The sequence below is a fragment of the Suricata suricatta genome, chromosome 6, assembly GCF_006229205.1.
Source record: "Suricata suricatta isolate VVHF042 chromosome 6, meerkat_22Aug2017_6uvM2_HiC, whole genome shotgun sequence".
NCBI classification, from domain to species: Eukaryota; Metazoa; Chordata; class Mammalia; order Carnivora; family Herpestidae; genus Suricata; species Suricata suricatta.
Window position 1 is genome coordinate 25,991,871 of NC_043705.1, and position 15,684 is coordinate 26,007,554.

Genomic DNA, 15,684 nt, shown 5'->3' on the forward strand with positions numbered 1-15,684 from the left:
TTGGAGAAGTGTCTGTTTATGTCTTCTGCCCATTTCCACACTGGGTTATTTGTTTTTTGGGTGTGGAGTTTGGTGAGTTCCTCATAGATTTTGGATACTAGCCCTTTATCTGATATGTCATTTGCAACTATCTTTTCCCATTCTGTCGGTTGCCTATTAGTTTTCTTGATTGTTTCCTTTGCAGTGCAGAAGCTTTTTATCTTGATGAGGTCCCAAGAGTTCAGTTTTGCTTTCATTTCCCTTGCCTTTGGGGATGTGTCGAGTAGGAAATTGCTGTGGTTGAGGTCAAGGAGGTTGTTTCCTACTTTCTCCTTGAGGGTTTTGATGGTTTCCTGTCTCACATTCAGGTCCTTCAGCCATTTTGAGTTAATTTTTGTGTATGAGGTAAGAAAGTGGTCTAGTTTCATTCTTCTGCATGTTGCTGTCCATTTCTGCTGGGGAGAATCTTTAAAGGGTACATCAAATCACGGTGGCCTTCCTTTCAAACCAGAGAGTGGTTCCCCTTGTTTGTAGGCCAGAGAGAAACCCTATCACATATCCTAGAAACGGGAGAGGGGAGCATCAAAGGTGCTGGGTATTGGAGTCCATGTCAGAGAGGGACAGTAGTAAGGCAGGTGGACAGGAAAGAAGACACCTCCTTGGGAGGCGGATGCTGGGTGATGGGTACCTCAGATGGACAGTTGGAAGTGTAGTCTGATTTTTGCAGCTGTTGGGCATGAAGGGAGCAAGGGCCTACTGTGGTGCCAGGGTCCCTAGGGATGAGGGAGTCAAGGGACAAAGAGGCCTGGGGGATGGTTGATATTCCATAGGGATGCTGAAGTCTCCGAGGATGACAGCAGCCTGGTGTGGAGCCTGGAGACCGAGATCCCAAGACATGGGGCAGGGGGAGGGAGTAGTTAGCTAGAAGGCTGGACTTTTTAGAAGCAGGGGCTTTGCCCATGGTGACAGGGTCTCTGAGGGCAAGGCAGGGGATTGGCTTCTCCATCAGGCTGGTGAGGAATAAGCAGCCTTCCTTGAGAGGGCTGCTGAGGAGAAATGGCCTGTGGAGGAGAGGATTTTCAGGTGAGGTTAAAGGACAGGTCCCCATGGAGTAGAGGTGGCAGAAACCTGCAGGAGGCAGGTGAGGACGGAGGTGATGGCTGTGGGCTGAGGGAAAGGAAGCCTAGAGCTGCATGGGGAGGAGGGAAGCAGATAGAACACGGGTCTGGGGAGGGACAGTGACCTAGACTGGCACCTTGTGAAGCTGAGGGTATGAGCTGTTTGCTGTGTCCTGCAGCCTGGTCAGAGGCTAAGGCCTGAAGATGCTTGAGGTTTAGGGCCTGGAGGGCCAGCCCATCTTTCCAGGGCAGGGACCCTGTGAACGGAGGATAGCCCACCCCGTTGACCAAGGTCTGTTCCAGTTCCCAGCCTGGATTGCTTGGTGACTGCAGACCTTTGCTCAGCCTTCGGTCCTTGCAGACGTGAACAGAGACCCACGGACACGCAGATGGAATATTTGCACAGACGTGTGGCCTGTGTTTGACCTCAGAGGTTTCTGTCATTAAGCAAAACTTTATATCCCAAAGTTGTTCCCTGGGGGCCACCAAGCCCCTTGGCTGTGACTCGCTGAAGGCCTTTGGGATATCACTGGACTTGGACTCCAGATCTGTAGGAACACAGAAGTGACTCTAGATTACATATCCTCTGTACACCAGCCAGATGGCATTGGAGGCGCCAGAGCGGGCACCTACACCTCTGTGCTAATTTATATTCGTCAAAGTCCAAACGCGGCTTTAATGGAGTCATAGCCTCAGAGCCCAGAGCTGGCACTCTGGCCCATTTTTGGTTCCTGTCCCCTGATTAATGAAAATAACACTCTCTCTTCCACCTCATGGCAATAAACCTGTACCATGAGGAAATAGTTCCTTGTTGTTTTACACACAGAGAGCTTTTGTTAGCTGGGCACCCGAGGGCCACACTGCCCCTGTTCATCTGCGTTTCAGCCCAAGGAACAACCTGAGAGACGCTGGGGCTTCTGCTCCTCGGACCTCACCCCTTGCCACACATCAGAGCAGCTGCGCAGAAGAGCTCTCTCAAGAGTGGCCGGTCCTGGGCACCTGCCATAACCTGAATGCCCTAGGGCCAGGAGGGCAGACGTGGCTTGACCCAGGGCCTGGGAGAGCCAGACAAAGAGCTAGGAATTGCTTCTCCAAGGAATTTGGGGTTTCGAAGCCAGGCACCTGTGGGGACCAAGTTGTAGCTTTGAAAGCTGAGGACTTCCTTGGGAAGGAGCTGCCAGCCTGTGGGGTTCTGAGCAAGCATCTGCTGGGACTGGATTTCTGTCCCCCAGGACTACAGACCAAGGGGCCTTACCGGGGTTGTGCTTGAGGAGCATTGTCAAGGCCAGCTGTCTGGATTCCCACATGTCAGGGCTTCTGGAGAACATGACCTCGTCCCCACTGCTGTTCTCAAGGTTGCTTGGCTTTGGCCTCTGGTGGCACTGGGCCTTGGGTTGGCCTGGGTGTTGGACACCCAGCTTGAGCCTGTCCTCCACCCCTTCCATTGTGTTTGTGTTCTCCCACTCCCGGCCACCCCTTCCCTGGCCACCTGAGCAGGCCTCTCCTGCACACTGCGTGGTCCCATTGCAGCATTTCTCATGAGGGCTGTGACCCCTCCACGGTGGTAGCTGTCGGGAAGGAAGTCCTGTCTCTGTCTCTCAGGGAAGGAGCCAGTTCTTTACAGCCCACCTCTTTCTGCATGAATCACCCAAACACTGACTTCCTTCCCCCAAGGAGAGGCCGAGTTCCCCTCTCCAGCCAGCTGTCAAACCAGTCCATGTGCAGGGCAGCGCCGGGGCACTTGGCTTGCCTTCCTGCTTCCCAGATTATTCCTGATTGCCAACGCGTCCCTGTCCTGTGGCCCAGCTCTCTCCTGCACCTCTATTCCCAGTGTTAAGCCAGTAAACAGCTTCTTTACTTGAAAAGGGGGCTTTCATGGTTGAAGCTGGTGGCCCAAGGCACAGGGCTCGGGAGCTGGTCCTCGCTTGGCTGCTGTTTTGGAGCGTGATGCTGGCCAAGGCTTTTTGCTTTTTTGAGACCGTGCTTCCTCATCTTGGAATGTGATGAACGAGAACACCCACCTACCTTGAAACAATGTCTGTGGCCGCATGGAGGTAGGTGAGCACATCTTGAGCTCCTACCATGTGCAATACTCCAAGGCGTGGAGAATGAACAGTAAAGAGCCGTACGCTTTGCTCCTCCAGAGAGGTCAACATAGTGGGAGGTCAGCCAAATGCCCACTTCATAGGGAAAGACTGAGGTCACAAGCTGGAGACCTGCCTAGGGAACAGGACCTGGGAAGAATGGGAGGCCATGCTCTTCTTAGCTTTCATCATTTCCTCTCCTAGGGTAGCTCCTTGATTCATCCTGGCCTTGGAAGAGCAATCAGGGCTGGCCCTCAGCTGAGAAGCAGGGGCAGGACCCCTTGGAATGACCACAGAGGCAGAGGGGGCTTAAGGGGAGTGGTTGGTGGGCACAGACACCCAGGCCTGAGGTGGAACACATAATCTGCCCCTGGGTGACTGAGGGTGGAGGCCAGGCATTGTTCACCCACCATTGGATTGGTCCACCTCTCAATCTGGGCATGGTTCCTTCATTCATTCACTCACCCAAGTCTTTATGGAGCATCTACTGTGTGCCAGGCCTGGCAGTGGATGCAGGGGACAGCTGTGGTCAGGCACACTGGGCCCATCCTCTCCCCCATCCTGGCAGCCTGGCCTAGCCCCAGTGCCTCTGCCTTGCAGACACTCATCACCGCCATGGGGCAGACAGCCTACACCGTGGCTTCCGTGATCATCCTGCTCTTCGTCCTCATGTTCATCTTCGCCATCTTGGGCTTCTGCCTGTTTGGAGCCCCAGACAGAGGTGACCCGAATAACTGGGGGACCCTGGCTCTGGCCTTCTTTACCCTCTTCAGCTTGGCCACGGTACTGTGTTTGGGAACAGTGGTGGGAGTGGGGGCCTCGAGAAGGGAGTGGCAGCCGCTGTGGGTGTGGGGACAGGTTGGGCCTTGCATGGGGTTCTTCTCATGTTCAGGTACTTAGCTGGGCTGACAAAGCTGAAGGCTGGCCTCCCAGGATGAGGCAGAGGCCAGGGCCCTGGCCAGGGGTCCAATTCTTTCTCTAATCTTGTGACCCCCTAAAGAATTTCCATTTGTCCCAGAGGGTTGTAAAACTTTCTTTTTTTTTCCCTTAGGGTTGTAAAACTTTCAAAGAATTCTCAAAAGAGAACTCATTTGGTTTAAGTTTACTTTAGAAATGATGCCCATGTTACATAGGCTTTCTGGGACTAGGCTGTCACAAATCCAGTCAGAATCAGCCTGAAAGCCCAAGTCTAGAAGTGTAGACTCTGGGTCCTTTCCAAAGGAGGGCTTTGCAGAGATGCAGTGTCCTTTTTGGAAAGATAGTGTGCCTTTGGGCACCTTGGCCAGTAGTTTCTGTACCTAGTGGCACATTATACTTGCGTCCCCAGTCACCCTCTGTGGGCTAGAGTCATGGATGGGGGCTGGTGGGGGGAGGCTGATGTGGAGGCAGAGCCAGATGTATTCTCAGTGGGGCTGGGGGCTCCCCTAGGGTAGGTGAGAGGGAGGCCTGCCCCATTGGGCCTTGGCACTTGGCATGCCCTCCCTTGCCTGAGCAGGTTGATGGCTGGACAGACCTACAGGAGCAGTTGGATAATCAGAACTTGGCCCTCAGCCGGGCATTCACCATCGTCTTCATCTTGCTTGCCTCCTTCATCTTCCTCAGCATGTTCGTGGGTGTGATGATCTTCTACACTGAGGTGAGGCTGCACCTGTAAGGACCGGGGGTGGGGGGGCTCAGCTGTGGCAGGCAGAGCTGCAGGCCAAGTCTCCAGGGGCAGGGAGGAGGCGCCCAGTTGGGCCCTCTCTTCTCCCTGAGCTGGTGCGTTTTCTTGCCATGGGATGGCAGTCGGCAGCACAGGGGCTTGAAGAGTCATGGCAGCCGTGCAGATGGCAGCTTGAACTGGGAACTGGCCCTGGATGGGGATATCCTTCTGCTGAAGGGCTTTAGCAGCGATGCAAGACTAGGGAAGAAGAAAGACAGGGGCGTGGGTATGCAGTGAGAGCCTGTATCTTACCTCCATCCTCCCCCTCTCTAGGAATCCATTAAAAAGTTTGAGCAGGAGCTGTTGGAGGAGAGGCACACGATGCTTTTGGAGGAGAAGCAGGTGATTATGAAGCGGCAGCAGGAGGAGGTCAACAGGCTGATGGAGACACAGGTAGGTGATCTCCCCAGGCAGGTGCATAGACAGCTCTGTGGATGGTCAGGGATGAAGCAGTGGTCACAAAGGGTCCTGGGGCCAGGTGACCTCAGACAGCTCTGGTCTTAGGTAAGGCTGGTCCCTATACCTTGTATTTTCCAGAGTCAGGCTTTATTCTCTCTATTTTTGTGTTTCTCTGGATCTCTTAGAGAGTTGAGTACTATAGTTATAGTTTCTTCCTTCTTCCTGGGCACAGCTGCACTGCCAGGCCCTCTGCCTGGAGCGCTTTCGATACTGAGGCCCCCTGGATGCCAGGTAGCCACCTGTCCACCCAGTGGGGGAGGCTGTGGAGGTCCTGACAGGTGCTGCTCAACTCCGGTTTTTCTTTCTTTCTATTTATTTAGGTTTTTTTTTAGTTTATTTATTTATTTTGAGAGAGAGACAATGTGTATGAGCAGGGGAGGGGCAGAGAGAGAGGGGGAGAGAGAGAGAGAATCCCAGAGAATCTGTGCTGAGAGCACAGAGCCTGATGTGGGGCTCGAACTCATGAACCGCAAGATCATGACCTGAGCTGAAGTCAGATGCTTAATTGACTGATCCCCCCAGGTGCCCTGCTCAACTCTGGTTTTTCTAACCAGAACTGGGATGAGCATGACAGGCTGGAGATCTCTGTCAAGCATGCTACCCCGGGGAATGCCTGGGAGAGAGCCTCTTCTCGCAGCCCAGGCTCTCCAAGCAAATTATGCCAAGCCCTGGGTGCTCTGCTGGCTTCGAACCCCTGCTCTCCCTCTGCCATGCAGTCAGTGCATCCCTCCGCTGAGCTACAAACCTCCTCCTATCTTGACTGTGCCCACGTTTGTCCACGGCAGGGTGAGACCACGCGGAGTCACACTCAGGCTCTCACTGGTTCCTATCTATATCGCCTGTCCTCATGCCAGTGATGGTGGCTCATGAGGCTCCCTTGGTCAGGGCTGATTGAGGCTTGGAAGGAGGCGGGGAGAATGTGTGACGAAGAAGATCAAGACTCATCCTGGGGCTGGTGTCAGGCCCTTGCCTGGGCCCCTCATGAAGCGTCCCCAGGTCTCTGCCACTTGGCGTATCACTTCTTCCTCTGTGCTGCCCTTTTTATGTTTCCCTCTCTAGGAAAAAGGCTACCACGGCAATTTCAGTGAGCTGGTAGAGAACTTCAAGAAGACCCTGCAGCACACTGACCCCATGTTCTTGGATGATTTCAGCACTAGCCTGTCCTTCATTAATGTCTACTTTTCCACCCTGGACAACCAGGACACTACAATCTGCAGGTCAGTCCCAGCCCTGCTGATGCTGGCCCAGGGAGACCAGAACTTTCCTGGTCCCCAGGCTTCTTCGAGGGGACCCTGGCGGGTACCCTGGGAGAGCAGGGGGCAGGGGCTGATGTTCAAGATGAGTGGGGAGAGGCCCTTCTTGGGAAATGCACGACTCTGTGTATGCGCAGGGGCTGTATGGACGGGCCTGGGGCTCAGGGGCCTCTGCTCCGCTGCCCCTCCCGGGCCTGCTCTGACTGGCCCTTGAGACTCTTCAGGCCCCTCCTCACGACCCCCTTTGTGGAAGTCAGAAGAAAGAGCGATGGTTGGCAAGGCAGGAACTGAGGCTTCTGACCTGGCTCTGACAGCGACCTTCTTTTGTGACTCTGGGGAGGTCTTTGCCCCTTTCCCACCTGTCACACCAGAGTCTGCTGGGCTGATTATATGAAAACAGTGTGTGAAGCTTTGAGTTGGGCCGGCCCAGGGCTGTGCTTCGTGTGCATGAGCTGCGGTTATACCTGTCTGTTACTGAGCTGGAGGGAGCAGGCCATGGCCCTGAGGAGCCACAGTGAGCTCTTGAACAAGGCTGGCTTCTGGATAGAAGTCCCCTGGAGGACTTCATGGACTGGAGAAACTCAAAGGAGGGGGTCGGGCAACATCCACTTTTGGCCAGGCCGTGTCTTGTCACCTCTACACAGTCACCTCACAGCCAGGATTTGTTGTCCCTAACCTGACATGTGTGTTATAAAGTAACTTACTTCGGGGGCCATGGGCAGAGTGGCCCTGATCTGGCCTGCAGTCCTTCTCTCCCTTGAACCCACACCTGCCAGGTGTGGTGAACTCACAGGTGCAGGCATGTGGTGGGCAGAGCTGGGGTGGTATGGAGCACCCCTTTCCTCATCCTGAGCTCAGGCCCCCTCTCCCCTGTCTCCACTTCCAGGCTTCAGGAGCTGTACTACGAAATCGCACACGTGTTGAGCCTGATGCTTGAAGAATTGTCGCAAAAGAAACAGTCCCAGTCCTCCAAAAAGGCCAATGAGGTGTAGGGGGAGGGGTGTGGGCACCCAGGCACCAGAGTGCCCTGCAGGGTGTGACAGGGCCTCCATAAAACACAGGCTTTCTGAATTGATCTCTGTGGTTTCTTTGGATCATGGGATTTCCCCACTGCTGGGGATTGGGTCTCAGTAGGTGACCATGAAGTCTAATTTCCTGGACTGCTCTCTCCCTCAACATGACATAGCCAGGCCTGGGGAATGGGGCGAAGGATGCTCAAGACTTGCCCTTGGCCTGAGGCCACATCCAGGGGCCACAGAGGTTGTCTCCTCCATTGACCTCAGCAGCAAGGACTTATTGGGCTCCTGGGAAAGCCACCTCTGGATCCCTAGACCAGGGAGGGCTCCAGCAGCCCCATAAGTGTGTATGGCTCCTTTGAGCTGATCTTGGAACCTCTTAAAGTTGGGCTCATCTTGTTAGGGGAGTACCAGGCAGAGCAACACCTCTCTCTATGGACCTGCTGTCAGAGAGACCCCTCTTTGGACGTTGACTCTGCTTTCCTCTAAGCTCCCCATGGTCGTGGGGCCCCAGCAGGTGCAGCTGTGACCGGCAGGACTGAGTGTGAGGGCAGGGAGCTCACGGTGGCTGGTCTGGGGGAGTGGCCTATCAGCAGTGCCAGGGCACCTCACATAGGGGTCAAAGGAGTAGCAGGGTCAAGCACTTTGGGCTGTTTTCCTTCCTATGGTTAGTGAGGATTCTTCACTTTAAAGGTGGTATTTTCTGTCATTCCTTGGCCAGATGACAAGCAGAGTTGGCAAGGATGTGGCGCTACCTGGTGCAGCCATGATGGAATCTTTTGAAGACACAGGGAGGGCAGGGTTGGCTGACACCCCTTACTCCTGCCTGCCCAGACCAGAGGCCCTGCAGTTCCCCTCTGCTCCCATTGCTGGGGGGTATGCTTGAGGCCCTTCCCTTCACCAGTTCCACCTCTGACGGAGGGAGGAGTGAGCTCTGGCTGGAGCAGGAGTAGCACAGTGGCCTCTAGAGCTGAGGGGGAAAAGGCTCCACACCCACATGGGGGAGTCAGAGAAGAAAACACATGGGCAAAGTTGAGAGCGGCTAGACAGAGGGTCCCCTTGGTGGGCCCAGGATCTCCAGGCATGGGTGACTGCTCCTCCGAGGCCACAGAACAAGGGCACATGGAACCCTTTCCTCGGGATTTTGTTCCTACATCTGACTATTTCCTGAGTTGTGCTGGGTGCTGCTGGTGCTGTAAAGAGAAACCCACTATTCGGTCCTGGTCCTTTTGGAGCCTTCAGTTATGTAGGGGAAACCATAATCCAGTCAGGCTGGATGAAGGAAATTTCCATGAGGAGTGACTGTTGTTTGGACGCAGAGAGCACGAGTCTTCTAAGATACTCAGATCATTGCCGTTTGCAAATGGTCATACTCTCAGGGCCAAATTGAGAATTGTGTAAAAATGCCAAGAAGGCTTGCGGTGGAGTGTGAGACCCACCACCATGCTATAGGGGAGCCCGCTGAGGCCAGGGGGTATAGTCTGGCTGTTTCCTGAGATGCAGAAACCTTCATGCCAATGTCCTGGGAGGTGGGTCAGAGGTAAGCAGGGTGAGTGTGCCTTTTGTGGAGCAGGAGAAGGCCAGGGCCTAATGCACTCAGTGCCTGACACTTGCAGTACCTGTACACGTAGGCCGAGGGCCTCCAGGGGTGCTCTCAGGGCCCAGTGCTGTCTTTAGGACAGGCAGGCCTCAGGCCATGGCTCTGACTCAGGGCTGGGGCAGAGCAAACACAGCCAGCTGCTCACACTGTTGTGTATACTGTTGGCACGCCGTGTGCCCACGTCGCTGGGGAGAATGTGAAAACACATTCCTCTGCTCTCACTAGGAATCCTGAGAATTGTGTTAGGCCTCTGGAAGTGAACAAAAGATGAAAAAATGAGCCTCAGGTAAGTTGGAAAGTCCCATGGTTTTGGAGTGAGGAGACCTGGATTCCTTCGTTGTGACCTTGGGCCAGGAGGTCTGATCTGAAAACTCAGCTATTTCCGCAGAGAAATGGGCTGATAACGTGGACCCACTCTAAGGATCAAATGCAATACATGTGAGAGTGTGAAAAGGATGCAGTCGGATGTGGCTAGTGTGTCCTAGCTGTCCCCTCTGCCTCTCTGCTGGGTGGCCAGCTGCCATGTGCCATGCTGATGCAGGACAGCGAAGGATGGCGCCAGTGTCAGGGTGGCAGGGAGGACAGCATAGTGCCAAGAGCAGGCATCAGAGGTCTGGAAGCTGTGTTGCGGTTGGGCGGTAAAGGGGTATCCATGGGGACCAGGCACAACAGGATGGGCAGATGGCATGGGACCGGAAGGCCCGGGTCCCCTCAGGGAAGCCCCAGGTATGGGGCCCTGGGCTGTGGCATGGTGGGGTAAGCTGCCTTTAAGGGCACAAGCAGAAGGCTGTCACAGAGTGGAGAGCTGGGGACGGTGACGTGCAGAGGGCTGGCCCAGCACCGCTGGGAGAACAAGCCAGCGGATATTTGGCGCAAAGTCCCGAAGCAGCATTTCTATTTGGCTCTATTCGTCTGCAGAGCAAACACTGGCAGACTGGAATTCCCACTTGGGCCCTCACCAACTCAAACAGGCTTGGCCACAACTTTCAGTTGATTTGCTTGGGGCAGAAGTGCTCTGCTTGCCCAGGCCTGGTTGTAGAAAGCAGGACCCTCCTCACCGTCCCCCAGCCCTCTGATGCAGCGGAACCGTCTGCAGATCGCTCGTTGGTCTCCATCCCGCCAGCCTGGTGGTTTGCTAGCTGCCCTGGGATGCAGGGGACCTGGGCTGGAGTCTTCTGGTCATGCTCAGGCCCTCCCCCAGCTTCTGTGGGACGAGCTGGAATCCAGGGCTGGAGGTGTTTGGAAGGTGGCTGGATTTTTTTTTTTTTTAACAGCTTGTTGATTCCACCAGCAGGAAGCAGTCCCTATATTATGGGGATCCAGGCAGTGAGTGAGAATATAAACTCTCCTATCTATTCCAACGGCTTCTAGAAATCCTACACAGAGAAGCTGGGAACTGCACAGCTTGTATTTTCTTCAAATGTGGGTGAGATGGGACATCTCTTAAATCAAAGCGCCCTTCACCCACTCAGGCTTTGCTGTCAGTGGTCTGTCTCCCTGTTTTGGTCTCTGTCCCTGGCCCCAGGTTGCCCGGGCCTGCTCCTTTGTCTCCCCGGCTCTCAGGAGAGAAAATGGCTCTGGTTTCCGAAGTAGACTGCTCAGCAAGCAGAGGTGATGGCTGCCAGTTCTGGCCTCAGGGCTTGGGAAATGGGGAGAAGGGGACTCAGTGTGACAGAGAGACATTTGTCAGCCTGTGAGAGCCTTGCTCTTCCCCGTGTTCCGCCCTCAGGAGTCCTGTCTGGGCTCCGTCAGCCCCATGCCCCATCGTCCTCGAGTTCCATCTCGGATCGTATTCCAGGCTCTGGGTGATGCAGCACTGGGCGGGTTGGGGAGAGCCAGGTCTGGATTAGAAAGAAAGGAGGGGGAGCGTTTGTGCTTTCTTGGTCTCCTCCATGATGGAAAATCAGGGTAGTGGGCAAAACAGAGAAAATGAAGAGACCAGTCTGGCTGGATAGGTCTACACAATCGGGAATTGGGACAGGGAGGGAAGAAGGAAGTAAAAGCTAAGGGCTAAGAGTCAGAGACTTTTATTTATATGTTTATTTATTTTGATAGAGAGTGTGCACAAAGGGAGAGGGAGAGAGAGCATGTGAGTGGGGAAGAGGGGCAGAGAGAGAGAAACAGAGAGAGAGAGAGAGAGAGAGAGAGAGAGAATCTTAAGTAGGATCTATGCTTGGTGTGGAAGCTGACACTGGTCTTGATCCCACAACCCTGGGATTATGACCAGAGCCAAGCTGATATCAAGAGTTGGAGGCTCCGGGTGCCTGGGTAGCTCAGTTGCTTCAGCATCCAGCTCTTGATTTTGGCTCAATCATGGTCCAAGGTCATGAGATCGAGCCCCACGTTGGCTTCTGAGCTGTAAGTGCATCCTGCTTAAGACTCTCTCTCTCCCGCTTTGCCCACTTGTGTACTTGTTTGCTCGTGCTCGCTCTCTCTCAAAAAGGAAAAAAAAGGGTTGGACGCTCAGCCAACTGAGCCATCCAGGTGCCCCTGAGAATTAAAGACCCTTAGACAGAGGCTCTGACCCAGCTGGAGTGTTAGGCCTGCAAAGGGGCAGAAGCGGGATGACATGTCCTCGTGGGGTGAGAACTGGGTCCCCCCTGATGTTCTCTGTGATAGACCAGTCATAGTTGGAATCCTTCAAAGACAATTTTTGGTTGCTGACTTTTCTTTTAAAAATGGAACCTCATGAATAGATGTGACCATGTGTTCATGTAGCCTAAAGATCATCCTGTGTAACAGAGGCTAAACTTTTAAGAGGGCTTTACAAACCACCACCTGAACCCCCAAGTGGGCTCAGAGGCTTCTAGGTGAAGCACCCAGGGGGCTGGCCTCTTGTAAGATGAAACTGGAATCTCAAAAGGAAGTGGGGGAAGAAACCAAAGGGAGAAGTCTGTTCCAAATTCTTGGAAAACTGGGGGCTCACCCCAGTCTTTGTAAACAGGTGATGGGCAGTGCCATGCTCCCAGTGGAGGCGCCTCTCTGCACAGTGCAGCACGTGTGGCCCTAGGCTCCCTCCTTTCCCCAGCAGGACCTTGATGCCTGGAATGGCAGTCTGAGGTAAGAAGACCTCTTTGCATCTTGCCACCGGCCCAGAGGAGGAGGAATGCAGGCAGAGGTCAGGCCCAGGTTCCAAAGGTAGAACTGATTCTTTTTGTTGACCGTGGAAACACCTCCTTCTGTGTTGTCATTATTTCTCTTTACAAGATACTTCCACATGCATGATTTGAATCTTGTCACAACACTTAGCTATTTTCATTGTTCCCATGAAACAGGTGGTAAGGTTCAGAAAGGTGATATAACCTTACCTAAGTCTATACCACTAAGTGGAAGAACCAGGATTCACAACCATGCAGCCTGGCGTTGTAACCACATACTATAATGCTGTACAATGGTCTCCTACAGAACTGTTAGCTCTGTTGTATAGGTAGGTAAGCAGGCACTCAGAGGGACTATCACTTGGCCACGATTGTCATTAAAACATGGAGTCAGTATTTGAATACAGGGTACACAGGTGCCCCTCTGCTCTACAGCCTTACAGCAACCTTAGTTTTTCTTTTCAAAGCTATTTTTTGAACTTTATTTAAAAATTTTTTTTAAACATTTATTTACTTTTTAAAACTTTTTAAAATTTTATTTATTTTTGATACAGAGAGAGACAGAGCATGAGAGGGGGAGGGGCAGAGAGAGAAGGAGACACAGAACTGGAAGCAGGCTCCAGGCTCTGAGCCAGCTGTCAGCACAGAGCCCGATGCGGGGCTTGAACCCACGAACGTGAGATCTGACCTGAGCCGAAGCCGGAGGCCCAACCGACTGAGCCACCCAGGTGCCCCTATTTACTTTTGAGAGACAGATCATGAGCAGGGGAAGGGCAGAGAGAGAGGGACACACAGACTCAGAAGCAGGCTTCAGGCTCTGAGCACAGAGCCCGATGCGGGGCTCAAACCCATGAACTGTGAGATCATGACCTGAGCCAAAGTTGGATGCTCAACCGACTGAGCCACCCAGGCACCCTGTATTTTTTGAACTTTAAAAATCAAGCCATGGTTGCCTTCCAAGTGGGGCCTGGGGCTGCAGTCCACAGGCCCAGTGGCTCCTGGCTTGGTCCTGGGAGCACCAGAGATGAGAACATGGCAGGAAGCAGTCTGTGTGTGTAGATGGGTTTTGGCTCTGGTGCCTAATCAGGAAATTACAGCCTCGGCAGAAGAGGGTTTGGCTTACAAGTCAGCCTTCCCTGGGTTTCAGTGAGGCAGACCCACATGGAGGCTTGGCCGCAGATGAGACAGATGGGAGGAGGCAGCCTTGTCTGTGCTGTGTGGTGCCGCCCCAGCCATCCGCGTGCCCAGAAGGTTGGCCTCTTGGGTGAGGACCTTCAGGTCCATACTTTCTGGCTCTCTGCCTGCTCCTGCACCCACTGATAACTCATCAGCCTGGGTAGAAGCTGTGGGCATCCAGAGCGGGTGCTTTGGGAGTCTCTGGGCTTGAGTAGGTGGCTTTTTACCTGACCCTTATATGAGCAAGTGGAAAAGGAGTGAAAATTGGCAGGTGGGAAAAGCTAGTTGCGGAACTGTACATACATGACACCATCTGTGTGTTTTTAAAAAGGAGAAATAAATAAGACCACACACACAAAGTGGCACTGAGATATTTTCTCCCTTCCAGGGGGCAAGGATGACAGATGAAACCTAGTATTGGTCAGAGTATGGAGAATGGGCCTTGTCCTCTCTGGCTGTGCCCATAGGTGTGGCCTTCTCCTAAGGCAACTTTGCAGTTGAATTTATTGTTTGTTTATGTATTTATTTATTTATGTTTTTTTAATCTAAAAAATGTGTATTTTATCACTTCTTGAATCTGTCAGTCTCTACCTTCAAGAGTCCAGACTCCTGTCCTGGTTGGATTTTAGGTACACATTCCTATGGTGCTACAGTTCTTTTTTTCCTTAATTGTTTTTTAATTTATTTGTTTTTTGAGAGAGAGATCTGGGGAGGGGCAGAGAGGTTCCCAAGCAGGCTCCGCACTGTCAGTGTAGAGCCTGAGGCAGGGCTTGAACTCATGAACTGTAAGATCATGACCTGAGCTGAAGTTAAGAATCAGACACTCAACCAACTGAGCCACCCAGGTTCCCCCTCGACAGTTCTGCTTCTTGAAGTTTCTCTAAGGTGGTAGCTGACAAATGCACAGAGATGCATGGAGAAGAATGTTGACTGTGGCCCATTACAATAGAAACACAACAAAAGAAAATAGGAAGTTACCTAAGTGCCCATTTGGTGAGGATGATGATTAAATTATTATGAATCTATATATGTGGCCCTTAAAAATGGTGATTTTTTAAAAGTAAAAATAGATGTTCTTGATATTATACTGATCGAAAAAAGTGGCTTCTTGAGCAGCATGTGACAGGATATCACTTATGTAGTAGTGTGTGCACATGTGTACATACACATATGTGCAGGCTGCGGAATGTCTGAAAGGGTGTCATTAACAGTGGTTTAGTGCAATCCCTATCAAAATACACCAGCACTCATCACAGACCTAGAACAAACAATCCTAAAATTGGTATGGAACCAGAAAAGACCCTGAGTAGCCAAAGCAATCTTGAAAAAGAAAACCAAAGCTGGAGGCATCACAATCCCGGACTTCAAGCTGTATTACAAAGCTGTCATCATCAAGACAGTATGGGACTGGCACAAAACAGACTCTCAGATCAAACAGAATAGAGAACCCAGAAATGGACCCACAAACGTATGGCCAACTAATCTTTGACAAAGCAGGAAAGAATAGCTAATGGAATAAAGACAGCCTCTTCAGCAAATGGTGCTGGGAAAACTGGACAGCAACATGAAGCAAAATGATCCTGGACCACTTTTTTACACCATACACAAAAATAAACTCAAAATGATGACGTAAGACAGAAAGCCATCAAAATCTTAGAGGAAAAGCAGGCAAAAACCTTTGACCTCGGCCACAGCAACTTCTTACTCAACATGTCTCCAGAGGCAAGGGAAACCAAAGCAAAAATGAAATATTGGGACCTCATCAAAATAAAAAGCTTCTATACAGTGAAGGAAACAATCAGCAAAACTAAAAGGCAACTGACAGAATGGGAGAAAATATTTGCAAACGACATATCAGATAAAGGGTTGGTTTCCAAAATCTATGGAGAACTTATCAAACTCAATACCCCAAAAAACAAATAATCCAGTGAAGAAATGGGCAAAAGACATAAACAGACACTTCTCCAAAGAGGACATCCAGATGGCCTACAGGCACATGAAATGATGCTCAACATCCCTCATCATCAGGGAAACACAAATCAAAACCACACTGAGATGCCATCTCACACCAGTCAGAGTGGCTAAAATGAACAAATCAAGAGACTATAGATGCTGGCAAGGGTGTGGAGAGACGGGCACCCTCCTACACTGTTGGTGGGAATGTAAACTGGTGCAGTCACTCTGGAAAACAGTGTGGAG

At 52.1% G+C, this 15,684-nt stretch overlaps 1 protein-coding gene and 1 long non-coding RNA gene across 2 annotated transcripts in view; one reads left to right on the forward strand and one right to left on the reverse strand.

Moving 5' to 3' along the window:
- CATSPER3 (cation channel sperm associated 3) overlaps window positions 1–7,670 on the forward strand; it is a 31,021-nt gene extending 23,351 nt beyond the window's left edge. Inside the window, exons 4-8 of the mRNA XM_029941942.1 lie at window positions 3,782–3,964; window positions 4,677–4,817; window positions 5,157–5,276; window positions 6,402–6,559; window positions 7,482–7,670. Of these exons, the coding sequence (XP_029797802.1) occupies window positions 3,782–3,964; window positions 4,677–4,817; window positions 5,157–5,276; window positions 6,402–6,559; window positions 7,482–7,587 (708 nt within the window). The 3' untranslated portion in view covers window positions 7,588–7,670. The remainder of the gene's footprint in view (window positions 1–3,781; window positions 3,965–4,676; window positions 4,818–5,156; window positions 5,277–6,401; window positions 6,560–7,481) is intronic.
- On the reverse strand, window positions 4,269–5,265 carry LOC115294198. Its single transcript, XR_003909761.1, has 2 exons — window positions 5,136–5,265; window positions 4,269–4,829 (listed from the first exon to the last, which is right to left on the reverse strand). It is a non-coding gene; the product is annotated as an uncharacterized LOC115294198 (long non-coding RNA).
- Window positions 7,671–15,684: the final 8,014 nt, after the last annotated feature.